At 46.9% G+C, this 14040-nt stretch overlaps 1 protein-coding gene across 3 annotated transcripts in view; it reads left to right on the top strand.

Annotated features, from left to right (window-relative positions):
• The window catches only part of LOC120943098, a 30346-nt gene that overhangs the window by 10330 nt on the left and 5976 nt on the right, over window positions 1–14040 (top strand). For 2 of the 3 annotated variants that reach the window (XM_040356211.1, XM_040356209.1), the window contains exons 5-10: window positions 327–365; window positions 3710–3743; window positions 7867–7916; window positions 9990–10094; window positions 11331–11364; window positions 13376–13431. In XM_040356211.1, coding sequence (XP_040212145.1) covers window positions 327–365; window positions 3710–3743; window positions 7867–7916; window positions 9990–10094; window positions 11331–11364; window positions 13376–13431 — 318 coding nt within the window. The remainder of the gene's footprint in view (window positions 1–326; window positions 366–3709; window positions 3744–7866; window positions 7917–9989; window positions 10095–11330; window positions 11365–13375; window positions 13432–14040) is intronic. The other variant, XM_040356212.1, reaches the window with a different exon arrangement.

Genomic DNA, 14040 nt, shown 5'->3' with positions numbered 1-14040 from the left:
GACCTGAGGAAGAGGGGATCTCCCCTTGAAACGCGTTGAACTTTTGGAAGGGCTCTCATACTACATAGTTGTTGGTAGCTCTAAAGAGGATTATATAGTGTATGGACACCTAGACAAGTCTCAAGCACGAAAAAACCTTCCAAGTGGCTTGACGCGTTTCGTGGGGAGAGCCCCTCTTCCTCAGAGCCCCGAGGAAGAGGGGATCTCCCCTCGAAACGCGTCAGCAGTTTGAAAGGGCTCTCATACTACATAGTTGTTGGTAGATCTAAAGAGGATTGTATAGTGTATGGTCACCTTTGGAATAATCCGATTTTTTTCTTCTTTAGGAAACGCTGACAACGATTACGAAGACGACTTTGAAGAACGTAAGTTGAGGGGGAGGGGCAGGAGGGGACTGACACAGGCAAGTGGTGACACTTATGGCCGGAGAGCACAATGGGGGTCTTGTATATACATGTTTATGAAGAAGGACCCCCCAAGGTGTGTCCTGATAAAAAAATGTACAGAGATATTCCTCCTGTGAAACTGTATGTACATTCGTTCTGTGTGAAAAGGGTCAGGATCGAACATTATCGGGGCTATTTTCTCTCCAGGTTGAATGTTATCCATTTATACAGAATGGAGTGAATAGGGAAAAAATACTGCATTGTGGCCACTAGATGGAGCTGGAAATAAATACTTATTTACTATGTTTGTCAGCTCCATCTAGTGGCCATGTGACTGTATTATATTGCAGCTTTCCAGTCCTCAGATGTGGCGGCTGCATTAGTTTTCTATTTTCAGGGTTTGTTTCCCTCTGGTGATCCTGCCAGTAACACACGTCCTGTGGTATGATGACAAGGCTCACTCACTATGGAGCAGAAGCGCTGTCGCCCTAGGGCAGAAAGCTTTTTTGGGGGCTACAAAACACCTCCCCCTCTACTTATCTCTGGGGTGTGGGGGAGGTGTTCTGTAGTTCGCTGGGAACAATGCTAACAGTCAGCACAGGCCGGAGAGCAAGTGTTGTTTTTTTTAAGTTTCTGCACTTGAGATGTAAGAAGAGGACGAATGTGAGGCGTTTGCAGGCTGGAGACACTTTCATTATCACGTCGGCATTCGGTTTTCATTCTCAGAGCAGCGCGAAGCCTGAAGGTGACAGGAAACCAGCCTGACCGCGTTCCTCCGCTCCCCCCCCGAGCCGTGCTGCAGTCTGCGCTCCTTACCGAGGCGGAAATGAGAACACAGATCACCTTTTCTGCACCCTGAGCTCTTATAGAAAATTCTCATAAAAGTCCGAGGATAATGTCAGGGATGAGGGGCACCCAGTCCACAGATCCAGTCTCCATACATTGTAACAATCATATTATAATATATTCAATAATGAGACTGGTGACGGGGGGCTCAGGTTCTATGGAAAATATGGAGGGGGTAAGGGCTGGAAATGTGGAGGGGGTAAGGGCTGGAGATATGGAGGGGGTAAGGGCTGGAAATGTGGAGGGGTAAGGGCTGGAAATATGGAGGGGGTAAGGGCTGGAAATGTGGAGGGGGTAAGGGCTGGAAATATGGAGGGGGTAAGGGCTGGAGATATGGAGGGGGTAAGGGCTGGAAATGTGGAGGGGTAAGGGCTGGAAATATGGAGGGGGTAAGGGCTGGAAATATGGAGGGGGTAAGGGTTGGAAATATGGAGAGGTGAGGGGGTAAGGGCAGGACATGTGGAGCGGGTAAGGGCTGGAAATATGGAGGGGGTAAGGGCTGGAAATATGGAGGGGGTGAGGGCTGGAAATATGGAAGGGTAAGGGTTGGAAATATGGAGGGGTAAGGGCTAGAAATGTGGAGGGGTAAGGGCTAGAAATGTGGAGGGGGTAAGGGCTGGAAATATGGAGGGGGTAAGGGCAGGAAATATGGAGGGGTAAGGGCTGGAAATATGGAGGGGGTAAGGGCTGGAAATATGGAGGGGTAAGGGCTAGAAATGTGGAGGGGGTAAGGGCTGGAAATATGGAGGGGGGTAAGGGCTGGAAATGTGGAGGGGGTAAGGGCAGGAAATATGGAGGGGTAAGGGCTGGAAATATGGAGGGGGTAAGGGCTGGAAATATGGAGGGATAAGGGCTGAAAAATATGGAGGGGGTAAAGGGGTAAGGGTTGGAAATATGGAGAGGTGAGGGGGTAAGGGCAGGACATGTGGAGCGGGTAAGGGGGTAAGGCCTGGAAACGTGGCAAGGGTAAGGGTTGGAAATATGGAGGAGTTAAGGGCTGGAAATATGGAGGGGGTAAGGGTTGGAAATATGGAGGGGGTAAGGGCTGGAAATATGGAGGGGTAAGGGTTGGAAATATGTAAGGGGTAAGGGCTGAAAATATGGAGGGGTAAGGGGGTAAGGGCTGGAAATGTGGAGGGGGTAAGGGGGTAAAGGGGTAAGGGCTGGAAATGTGGAGGGAGTAAGGGGGTAAGGGCTGGAAATGTGGAGGGGGTAAGGGCTGGAAATATGAAGGGGTAAGGGCTGGAAATATGGGAGGGGGTAAGGGCTGGAAATATGGAGGGGGTAAGGGTTGGAAATATGGAGGGGGTAAGGGCTGGAAATATGGGAGGGGGTAAGGGCTGGAAATATGGAGGGGGTAAGGGTTGGAAATATGGAGGGGGTAAGGGCTGGAAATATGGGAGGGGGTAAGGGCTGGAAATATGGAGGGGGTAAGGGCTGGAAATATGGAGGGGTAAGGGCTGGAAATATGGAGGGGGTAAGGGCTGGAAATATGGAGGGGGTAAGGGCTGGAAATATGGAGGGGGTAAGGGCTGGAAATATGGAGGGGGTAAGGGCTGGAAATATGGAGGGGTAAGGGCTGGAAATATGGAGGGGGTAAGGGCTGGAAATATGGAGGGGGTAAGGGCTGGAAATATGGAGGGGTAAGGGCTGGAAATATGGAGGGGTAAGGGCTGGAAATATGGAGGGGGTAAGGGCTGGAAATATGGAGGGGGTAAGGGCTGGCATGGATCAGTGTTTTAGGCTGAGGCCTAACCTTTTGTAGGTGCATCAATAATAATTTACACAGTCGGATGCAGTGAAGAACTTGTATTGAGATTACTGAGAAGTAGAGCAACAGTTCACCCCCTCCCCCCCCCCAATGTGTAGAGAGAAGGTACTGGTATCAGCCAGACTGACAGCGTCCAATAAGAGAGCAGAATGTGATCTGGCCATCTTGTGCCCAAACGTGATGAAGTCCAAAGTCCCTAAACTTTCCCTCCTCATCAGGAATCCTTACCACTAGTACTGTCCCTGACACTCGGGGGACCTGTCCCTACTCTACCAAGTCTCAAAAGCTTGCCAAACCTGGGAGCCAGTTGCTTAAAAAGGCTCTGCCTGACCCAAGATGGCCGCCAGAGTCACATGATACAACAGCATCCAATTGAATACTTCTCCAATGGCCCTAAAAAACCATAGAGAAGCTCTGTTCCTCTTGTTCCTCTCTTATTTTCCAACAACAGTGCCGCTGTGGAAGAGCGCCACCTGCAGTGGAGAAAGTAGACTGCACCTGTCTACACTTTCTTCCCTTTAGTTTCGGATGTGACTCTCCTGATGATTTCCTTCTCTCCAGACAAAGGAACTTCCAATTCAATCCGTGATATTCAGGGCAGGAGATCAGAATGTATTGCTGTAATACCGCTGTGCATTGATTGTATTCTATAATCCTGTCTCCTCCCCCCTCTCATTCTCCATATATTTTGTGTTTTTTCTCTCAGTACCGATTCAGATTATTAAAGATCAACTGAACAAGTAAGTGTTCTGATCTCTCCTCTGATCTCTCCTCTGATCTCTCCTCTGATCTCTCCTCTGATGTGTCCTCTGATCTCTCCTCTGATCTCCCCTCTGATCTCTCCTCTGATCTCTCCTCTGATCTCCCCTCTGATCTCTCCTCTGATCTCTCCTCTGATCTCCCCTCTGATCTCTCCTCTGATCTCTCCTCTGATCTCTCCTCTGATCTCTCCTCTGATGTGTCCTCTGATCTCTCCTCTGATCTCTCCTCTGATCTCCCCTCTGATCTCTCCTCTGATCTCTCCTCTGATCTCCCCTCTGATCTCTCCTCTGATCTCTCCTCTGATCTCTCCTCTGATGTGTCCTCTGATCTCTCCTCTGATCTCTCCTCTGATCTCTCCTCTGATCTCTCCTCTGATCTCCCCTCTGATCTCTCCTCTGATCTCTCCTCTGATCTCTCCTCTGATCTCCCCTCTGATCTCTCCTCTGATCTTTCCTCTGATCTCTCCTGATCTCTTCTGTGATCTCCCCTCTGATCTCCCCTCTGATCTCTCCTCTGATCTCCCCTCTGATCTCTCCTCTGATCTCCCCTCCGATCTCTCCTCCGATCTCTCCTCCGATCTCTACTCCGATCTCTCCTCCGATCTCTCCTCCGATCTCTCATCCGATCTCTCCTCTGATCTCCCCTCTGATCTCCCCTCTGATCTCTCCTCTGATCTCTCCTCTGATCTCTCCTCTAATCTCTCCTCTAATCTCTTCTATTTCTAGATGTAAATCCAAACCAGACAACATTTAGTTTTCTAAAGCACAGTGTATCGTAGTGTTCTGCCCTCACTATACGTGGCTGAGGTATGATTAGACAGACAGCTGACCCTAATCCCTTAACAATTCATTGCAGCACGCGCAAGGTCCTTTTTTCAACTTTTATTGCATGGGAGTTAGAGTAAAACTAAAAGTAAAATAAATAACTTACAATGAGTATATGCAATATACAAGATATACAGTCCTAACACACACTGGTCTAATTAGGTAAAAGAATTATCATACCGGCGATGTTTCCATAAGGCTGACATAAGAATTGCAGCTGAATAGGTGTGGAGTCCTTTGGGGCAGATGCATGTGTAAAGAAGGAAAGATGGCTACTGGGGGTGTCTCTCAAGCCCCATGTGTCAGGGAAGGTTCCCCCTGCTGGTGTTACTGCCTGGTATTTGGCGTGCAGTACTGTGGCCCACCACCAGGTGTCTCCCGACAGTCTTGGACTGTCGGGGGAGTTCTTCCCTGGTGGTGCTATGTTATCCTTGGGCTGCAGTACTGGCGTCCACCAGCGGGGCGTTCTTGGCAGTATGGAGCATACAGCCCTTCCTGCGTTCAGGTGTGACCTGAATGCAATCAGCACGCCTCTATAAATACCCAGCGTGTGTAATCACTCCTCGCCCTGGTATCGTCATACCTCCTGGACCTGAGCCTGTTAGCTGACCCTGCGATCTGGACTCTGTTTCTGTTCCCCATCCTGAGCTTATCCTGGACCCGTTCTTCCCTTTGCCTGTTTACATTGGTTCCTGTTCCCTCTTGGATTCCTGCCCCGCAGCCTGTCCATCCATCCACTCCCTGATCCGCTGTGTTCCCATCCTCACCCATCTACTGACCTCCCATGTGTATGACCTCGGCTTGGCTCGTTTATGAATACGGTATTCCCCTTTATTTGTACATACTGTTTGTCGTTTTATTGTGCACTGGTGGTTCACACATTTGTAAATAAACACCTTTTATTTCACTACTCACCTTGTTTGGTTCCTCTGTGCGGTCACACAGTCTGATCTACCAGCATTCCTGACACCATGGTACAGTCCCGTGGAATTATGGGAAGCTACGGTGGCTTATAAGCAACAATCTCTACCTTCTGGTGAATTATTAACAGATACTAAATATGTAAAAGAGCCACTAGATGGCGGTATTACAATGTATCGTATATACCATTAGCATATACAAGAATAACAATGAACATAAGCACTTGCTGAAGGCATGACACATAGACAATCGCCACGTCTTTCCTTTTCACCAACCATTATTCTTTTCTCCAAAAGTGCTATAAAAATGCACTGATTACTGCGAAAATGACAATTGCAGTTTAGGAGTTAACCACAAGGGGGCGCTGAAGGGGTTAGGTGTGACCTCATTTGTCTTTCTAACTGTAGGGGGCAGGGGGCAGGGCTGGACGTGTGACGTCAGTGATCGTCGTTCCCTATATCAGGGAACAGACGATCAGTGACATTGCCACAGTGAAGAAGGGGGAAGGTGTGTTTACACTCACCTCTCCCCGTTCTTCAGCTCCTGTGACTGATCGCGGGACACTGGCGGCAATCGGGTCCGCGGGTCCCGCGGGCGCGGTCACGGAGCTTCGGACCCGGTCACGTGCGCGCGCCCGCCCCACGGCTGGGCTCTTAAAGGCAACGTACCTGTACGTGCTTGTGCCAAGCCGTGCCATTCTGCCGACGTATATACGCTGTCGTAACTCCTATCTGAATCTGGGCCCAAGTATATATGGTTGTGGCCAAAAAGCTCAATTTTGGTCTCATCACTCCAAATGACTTTGTGCCAGAAGGTTTGAGGCTTGTCTCTGTGTTTGGCGTATTGTAAGTGGGATACTTTGTGGAATTTGCGTAGTAACGACTTTCTTCTGGCAACTCGACCATGCAGCCCATCTTTCTTCAAGTGCCTCCTTATTGTGCATCTTGTACCACCACACCCCATGTTTTCAGAGAGTCCCGTAATTCACCTGAAGTCATTTGTGTGTTTTTCTTTGCATCCCGGACAATTTTCCTGGCAGTTGTGGCTGAAATTTTAGTTGGTCTACCTGACCGTGGTTTGGTTTCACCAGAACCCCTCATTTTCAACTTCTTGATTAGAGTTTAAACACTGCTGATCGGCATTCTCGATTCTTTGGATATCTTTTTATATCCCTTTCCTGTTTTATAGAGATCACCTATCTTTTCCCGCAGATCCTTTGACAATTCTTTTACTTTCCCCATGACTCAGAATCCAGAAACGTCAGTGCAGCACTGGATGAAAGATGCAAGGGTCTGTCAGGAGTGCAGAAGCTTGTTGACCTTTTATACACACACACTAATTACAAGCAAACAGATCACAGGTGAGGATGGTTACCTTTAATAGCCATTCAAACCCCTTTGTGCCAACTTGTGTGCATGTTATCAGGCCAAAATCACCAGGGTATGTAAACTTTTGATCAGGGTCATTTGGGTGGTTTCTGTTGTCATTATGATATAAAAAGAGTAAACACAGTTGATTGATAATAAATGTCTTCAGCCAAACACTAACCATGAGTCAAAACAAGTATTTGTGTTATTCATATTCTCTGAAAAATGGCCAAGAAATCATAAATTCTGTCAGGGTATGTATGTGTCATGTTGTGGGTGGAGTTGAGTCATTGTCCATATTTGGTTGCTAACTGAAGAAGAGCTGAGTTTACCATTAAAGTATTCATTCGTTTAGAACCAGAGAACAGAGCTTGTGTCTCGTTTTTCTGGGGAATCCAATGGGTCCTGTCTGCTGGATTGTTGGAGTGTCGGATAAGCTGTCGTGGATTGGTGGAATGAAATATCGTAAACGGCGTTAACCCCTGACCGTTACAACAACTATATACAGTATGTATGTATATATATATATATATATATATATATATATATATATATATATAATGCTGTAATTTTCTAGCAAGACATACTAATTTAAACTTGAGAACAACAAATGTCAGGAAAAGTCGGGGTCCTTAAGCGGTTACAATAATCACACATATCAAAGTGTCACATTTGGCCTCATTCAGTGCTGCAGCTTTGTCCCTTCCGGTGTCGCCTCTTTGATTTCTGGACCTGAATCAGCCCCATTATACTGTTTCTGTATTGCCCAATGAACAGGTGACACAAGAGGTTTCAAATCCACAAAAGTGGACAGTGCGGTCACCCTCCTGGCTGTGAGTGGAGGCAGAGGTGTGTGAACAACAAGACTGGCTGAACTGAATCACAATTTAATTAGCTTGCAAACATTTCACATATAAGTATTTGATTTGGTTTTGAATTTTGGATACAAAGGTGACTCTATGATGACAGTAACATTGTTTCTTTCTTAGGAATACTCAGAATTCTGCACCATCCCAGAAAGTCAGGAAGGCAGAAAGAGGTAACCATAAGAACTGGAGAAACTTATAACCAAGATACAGCCAATCAAAACTCATTATACCGATCTCTGACATCTCATTGGTTTTCCAAAGACTCCAGGATAAGGATCCTTATTTTCAGACATTTGACAGTCATTTTTAGATCCCATTGGCCCCCCGAGCTGAAAATAAATGTCACTTTTTGAAATTAAGGATCCTTATCCTGGAGTACTAGCTTTGAGAATGGGTTACGGTGAAAGTTGTGTTCCTTGTATGAGGACTACATAGATCCTTCCTTTGCTGGCTATCTGTATGCATGATGAATATAGTTCAATGTACTCCATTAAAAGAGGCACTTTGTGTTCACAACCAGCAGCCAGAAATCGGTCATTTAGCAGAACTAGCACTACCACTGCTAAATGACAGATCCCTGCCGGCTTCTGTTTGTAAATACAGCAATGGGGATCCTGGGTGACTTCATTGACCAAATTATGGCCATGACCATATGCCTAGACCATGGGTGCTCAACCTGTGGCCCTCCAGCTGTTGCAGAACTACAAGTCCCATTAGGCATTGCAAACTGGACAGTTACAAGTATGACTCCCAAAGGCAGAGACATGATGGGACTGTCAGGTCACCTGTGGCCAAATGACAGATGCACCCCTTTGGAGCCAGGAGTGAACCCTATGGCAGACTGCTGCGGATGGAACAAAGAGTGGATATGGAAGGCAGGTCCACTGGAGCACAAACAGGTATCCCACAGGAAGCTTGAGCCCAAAATTCCCCAGGGCACAGAGTCTAAGATCCAGCAGGTATTCACCAGAGCCTCTAGTGGTGAGGATGGCCTTAGCTGCAACTGAATCCATGTTGCGGCCCCCAGAGTCCCCTAGATCACACTCCATAGGGCATAAAGAAGAGAGGGGTAGCAGCCACTCAGGATACAAGAGATAGTGAGGGGTAAGCCAAGGTCAGGGTAAAAAGCAGACAAGGATAAACAAAGGACAGGCCAAAGGTCAGGGTCACAAGCAAACAGGAATAGTCGGGGACAAGCCAAGATCGGTACACAGAGATAAAGGTAGCACATGGCAAGCAGGAACCCAAACACACAATGCTTAACAAACAACGTTGATCAGCAAGGCAGACCTGCAGTGCACTGGTTAATATAGAGTTCCTGAGATGGCCTGGGGTGGAGCCATACAGGGAGGAGAGATGATAAAAGCAACCAGGTGAGAGTGTCTGGCCTCTAAGGTGAACACATGGAGAGGAAGGTAAGCTGCCAGACATTACTGCATATCCATGAAAGGGACTTGTAGTTCTGCAACAGCTGGGGGGGGGGGGGCACAGGTTGAGTACCCATGCCCTAGACCAGGGGTCTCCAAACTATGACCCTTCAGTTGTTCAGAAATTACCATTCCCATCATGCCTAGTCATGTCTGTGGATGTCAGAGTATTACAATGCCTCATGGAACATGTAGTTCCGCAACAGCTGGAGGACCGTAGTTTGGAGATCCCTAGCCTAGACCATAGCCCAGTCCATTGAGGCCGCATATTTGCATACGGTCGGCGTGAAGGGGTTAAAAGAGACACTTTGTGTTTACAACCAGCAGCCGGGGATCTGTGATTTAGCAGCACTAGCACTGCCACTGCTAAATGACAGATCCCTGCCGGCTTCAGTTTGTAAACACAGCAATGGGGATCCTGGGTGACTTCATTGAACCAAATTTGCCCATGACCATATTTGGTCAATGATACCACCCAGAACCCCTGATGCTGCTGTGTTTAAATGGAGGCCTCTGGCATGGAGTGCGGCAGGATATAGTGGAGGGTTTGGCCTCAGAAGGAGGATCAGTGTTCTACCTGAACAGAATCAGAGGTGCCAAATTCCGACAACCATGAAGCCCCTCTTACCGACAGGTTCCTCCCCACTTATAAATACTCAAGGTCTAGGAAATGTGACTCAGAGAAGCACAGAAACGCACCAGTGGGGGCAAACGTCTATGCTTTTACACTGAAATATTGGATTTTGAGAATTTTACATTTTTTATTTTTTGCCCAAAAAAGTGGACACATTGATGACTACAATCCTCTTATTTCAGTGACAACCATGAGATCCAGCATAAAACGCGAGGGGAAGGGGTCGCTCTCGGACAGCCGCTGTGCCTCGTATGAGAACGTGGTGAATGTAAATGGGTCCCTTGTCTGTAAGTGTCTTCTAGAATGGGGGAGGGGCTACTACTTTGAGTTTAAAGCTTATCTTTGGGACTAAATAAAAGACACAAATTAATGCAGATTTGTTATCATTAATAGATCATTAACCACTTCTGGACTGGGCCTGTTTTTGAGATTTGTTGTTTACAAATTAAAATCTTTTTTTTGTTTGCTAGCAAACTACTTAGAAACCCCAAACATTATATTTTTTCAGACACCCTAGAGAATAAAATGGCGGGCGTTGCAATACTTTATGTCACACCGTATTTGCACAGCGGTCTTACAAGCACAATTTTGTTGGGGAAAAAATACACTTTTTTGAATGAAAAAATTAAGTTAGCCCAATTTTTCTATATTGTGAAAGATGATGTTACGCCGAGTAAATTAATACCCAACATGTCACGCTTCAAAATTGCGCCTGCTTGTGGAATGGCGACAAACTTTGACCCTTAAAGATCTCCATAGGCGACGTTTAAAAAATGTCTACAGGATACCAGTTTTGAGTTACAGAGGAGGTCTAGGGCTAGAATTATTAAACGATCGCGGCGATACCTCACATTTATGCCGCAACACCACAGGCCAAATACAAGATACAACCCTGTGCTTACATTAAAGACTTTCCGCCATATAGTAAAATGACAGCGGGGCCGGATGCACTCTTGTTCTGGGACGACATCATACGATGTCACCCCAGAACCGCCGCTGGGGGCGAGCAGCGCGTAGATTGCAGCCGCGCCGTGTCCTAGGAACATGGTGCGGCTGCGATCCTGATCTCAGTAAAGAGCCGATGACGCAGCTCTTTACCCATGTGGATTGACTGTGTCCAACAAGGAACTCCATGCCCAAGAGGGGTTAAGGCAGTGCTGGAAAATAATGGTGGCCACACAAAATATTGACAATTTGGGCCCAATTTGGACATTTTCACTTAGGGGTGTACTTTGTAGCCAGAGGTTTAGACATTAATGGCTATTAGTCCCTTCTGGTCACCGTTGCCTCCTATGGTCTTTTATCACACCTAGCATCCTTAGGACAATCAATATCAGATTGAAGTAAACCATGTGAACTTTATGAATGTAGCAAAGATGGTGGGTTTCATGGATAACAATATAAGTTCACCAAAACATGTGACTGGTTGCCCAAATGTTTTCTTTAAAAATGTGATCTCTCTGTGATTTGTAGACCCCCAGCCATGTCCTGTGTAATAACTGCGCTCTTCTCTCCTTTTCCAGCTGCTCCGGTGATGAGGAAAGACCACACATACCTGTGAGAGACTTTTTATTTCTTGTAAGGCAACCTAATGGCTCAATGAGGCCACTAGGGGAAGGAAGCAAGAGAACAAAAGAGGGAGTGATAAAAGAAGAGAGCTGTAGACGAGAGGAAGAGAGGAATGAAGCAACAGAGCCATAAAACAAAAGAGGGAGAGATAGAAGAAGAGAGCTGTAGAAGAGAGGAGGGGAGAGAAAAAAGGAAGGGAGCAAGAGAGCGATAGAAGAAAAGAGGGAGAGATAGAAAAAGAGAGCTGGAGAGGAGAGGAAGGAAGCAAGAGAGCGATAGAAGAAAAGAGGGAGGGATAGAAGAAGAGAGCTGGAGAGGAAGAGAGCAAGAGAGGAATGAGAGGAGAGGAAGAGAGGAGGGAAGCAAGAGAGCAATAGAACAAAAGAGGGAGCGATAGAAGAAGAGCACTGTAGAGGAGAGGAAGGAAGCAAGAGAGCGATAGAACAAATGAGGGAGAGATAGAAGAAGAGAGCTGGAGAGGAGAGCAAGAGAGGAAGGAAGCAAGAGAGCGATAGAACAAATAAGGGAGAGATAGAAGAAGAGAGCTGGAGAGGAGAGGAAGAGAGAAAGAGAGGAATGAGAGGAGAGGAAGAGAGGAAGGAAGAGGGAGAGCAATAGAACAAAAGAGGGAGCGATAGAAGAAGAGCACTGTAGAGGAGAGGAAGGAAGCAAGAGAGCGATAGAACAAATGAGGGAGAGATAGAAGAAGAGAGCTGGAGAGGAGAGGAAGAGAGCAAGAGAGGAAGGAAGCAAGAGAGCGATAGAACAAAAAGGGAACGATAGAAAAAGAGAGCCGGAGAGGAAGAGAGCGATAGAACAAGAGGGAGCAATAGAAGAAAAGAGCTGGAGAGGAGAGAAAGAGAGGAAGAAAGCAAGAGTGATAGAACAAAAGAGGGAGCGATAGAAGAGAGCTGAAGAGGAGAGGAGAGCAAGAGAGGAAGGAAACAAGAGAGCAATAGAACAAAATAGGGAGACATAGAAGAAGATAGCTGGGGTGAGAGAAGAGGAGAGGGGAGGAGGGAACGAGAGGAAAGAGAAAATGGGAGCTAGTGATTAATAGAACAAATGAGGAGAGATAAAATAAGAGCTGGGAGTGAAAGAAGATAAGAAAGGAGAGAAAGAGAAGGGAGCAAGAGAGTGATAGAACAAAAGAGGGAGAAGAAGAGAGCTGGAGTGAGAGAGGAGAGGAGAGAAAAAGAGAAGAAGGGAGCAAGAGAGTGGTAGAACAAAAGAGGGAGGAGAAGAAAGCTGGAGTGAGAGAGGAGAGAAAGAGAGGAAGGAAGAAAAAGAGAGGAGAGGGGAGAGAAGAGGAGCAATGAAACATATGAGAGTAGATAAAAGATGACAGTTGGAGAGAAAAAGAAGAAGCAAGAGAGCGATGGACAAATAGAGGGAGAGATAGAAAGAGAGAAGTAAGAGAGAGAAAGTAAAAGAGGAAGAAGAACAAGTGAGCAATAGAACAAGTGAGGGGAGATAAAAGCAGAGAGCTGGAGTGACAGAGTTGAGGAAAGGAGAGAAAGTGAGATAGGGAGTAGGAAAGCAATAGAACAAAAGAGGGAGAAGAGAGCTGGAGTGGGAGAGGAGAGGAGAGAAAGAGAGGAAGGAGAAGAAGAAGAGAGCAAATGAGCAATAGAACAAACGGTGTAGAGATATAGGAAGAGCGATGGGGTGAAGGAGGAGGGGAGGGGAGAGATGGAATAAGAAAGCTGGAGCAAGAGAGAAGAGAAGAGAAGAGAAGAGAAGAGAAGAGCCAATGAAAGACCAGCAGAAACAGAGAGGAAGGGAGTGGAAAAGAGCTAGAAGAAAAGAGGGAAAAATAGAGGAAGATAGTGGGAGCAAGAGAGAAGATATGCAATTGGATTAGGAGGAAAGAAGGAATAAAGAGAAAGTATGGAGAAAGAAAGTAAAGAGTGGAGTATGGAGTGCTAGCATGCTAGAGGATGAGAGAAGAGAAAATTCACCATATATAGGAGTAATGACATTCTGTTTCTTGTTTCAGAGAAGTATTTCCCAGTGATACGGAGTTGGAGCTCATCACAGCAGATAAAGGGATTGGTAAGTAACAATATATACTTTCTATATCATAAAAATACAACATTGTACATTCCATACCTCCCAGATTTCTAGGATAGGGACACTCAGGGGCGTTGCTAGGTGGCAAAAAGACCAGGGGCTACAGCCCGAAGTAGCCACCGGGGGGGGGGGGGGGCGGGGTGGTCGTGGGTAAGCTCACTTGCTGCCTGGCTTACCAGGCCTACCTGACATACATGGACCTACCTGACATACATGAACCTCACCTACCTGACATACATGGACCTACCTGTCATTCATGGACCTCACCTACCTGACATACATGGACCTACCTGACATACACTGACCTCACCTACCTGACATACATGGACCTACCTGACATACACTGACCTGACATACACTGACCTCACCTACCTGACATACATGGACCTACCTGACATACACAATGACTTCACCTACCTGACATACACCCATCATGTGTCACAGCAGCCAGCCAGCCAGCCAGAAAGGAGGAGAGGAGAGCCGCCTGCCCGAGCCGGGATCTTTACTGTGATGTGGCTTGTAATTGCCGCCTTCTGGAGCCTGCGGCGCCTATGATGGACATCACACGTCCCGCGGTCCCGGCATTGGACC

Source organism: Rana temporaria, chromosome 6, assembly GCF_905171775.1.
Source record: "Rana temporaria chromosome 6, aRanTem1.1, whole genome shotgun sequence".
In the NCBI taxonomy this organism is placed as follows: domain Eukaryota; kingdom Metazoa; phylum Chordata; class Amphibia; order Anura; family Ranidae; genus Rana; species Rana temporaria.
This window is presented reverse-complemented; position numbering and strand designations above follow the sequence as displayed.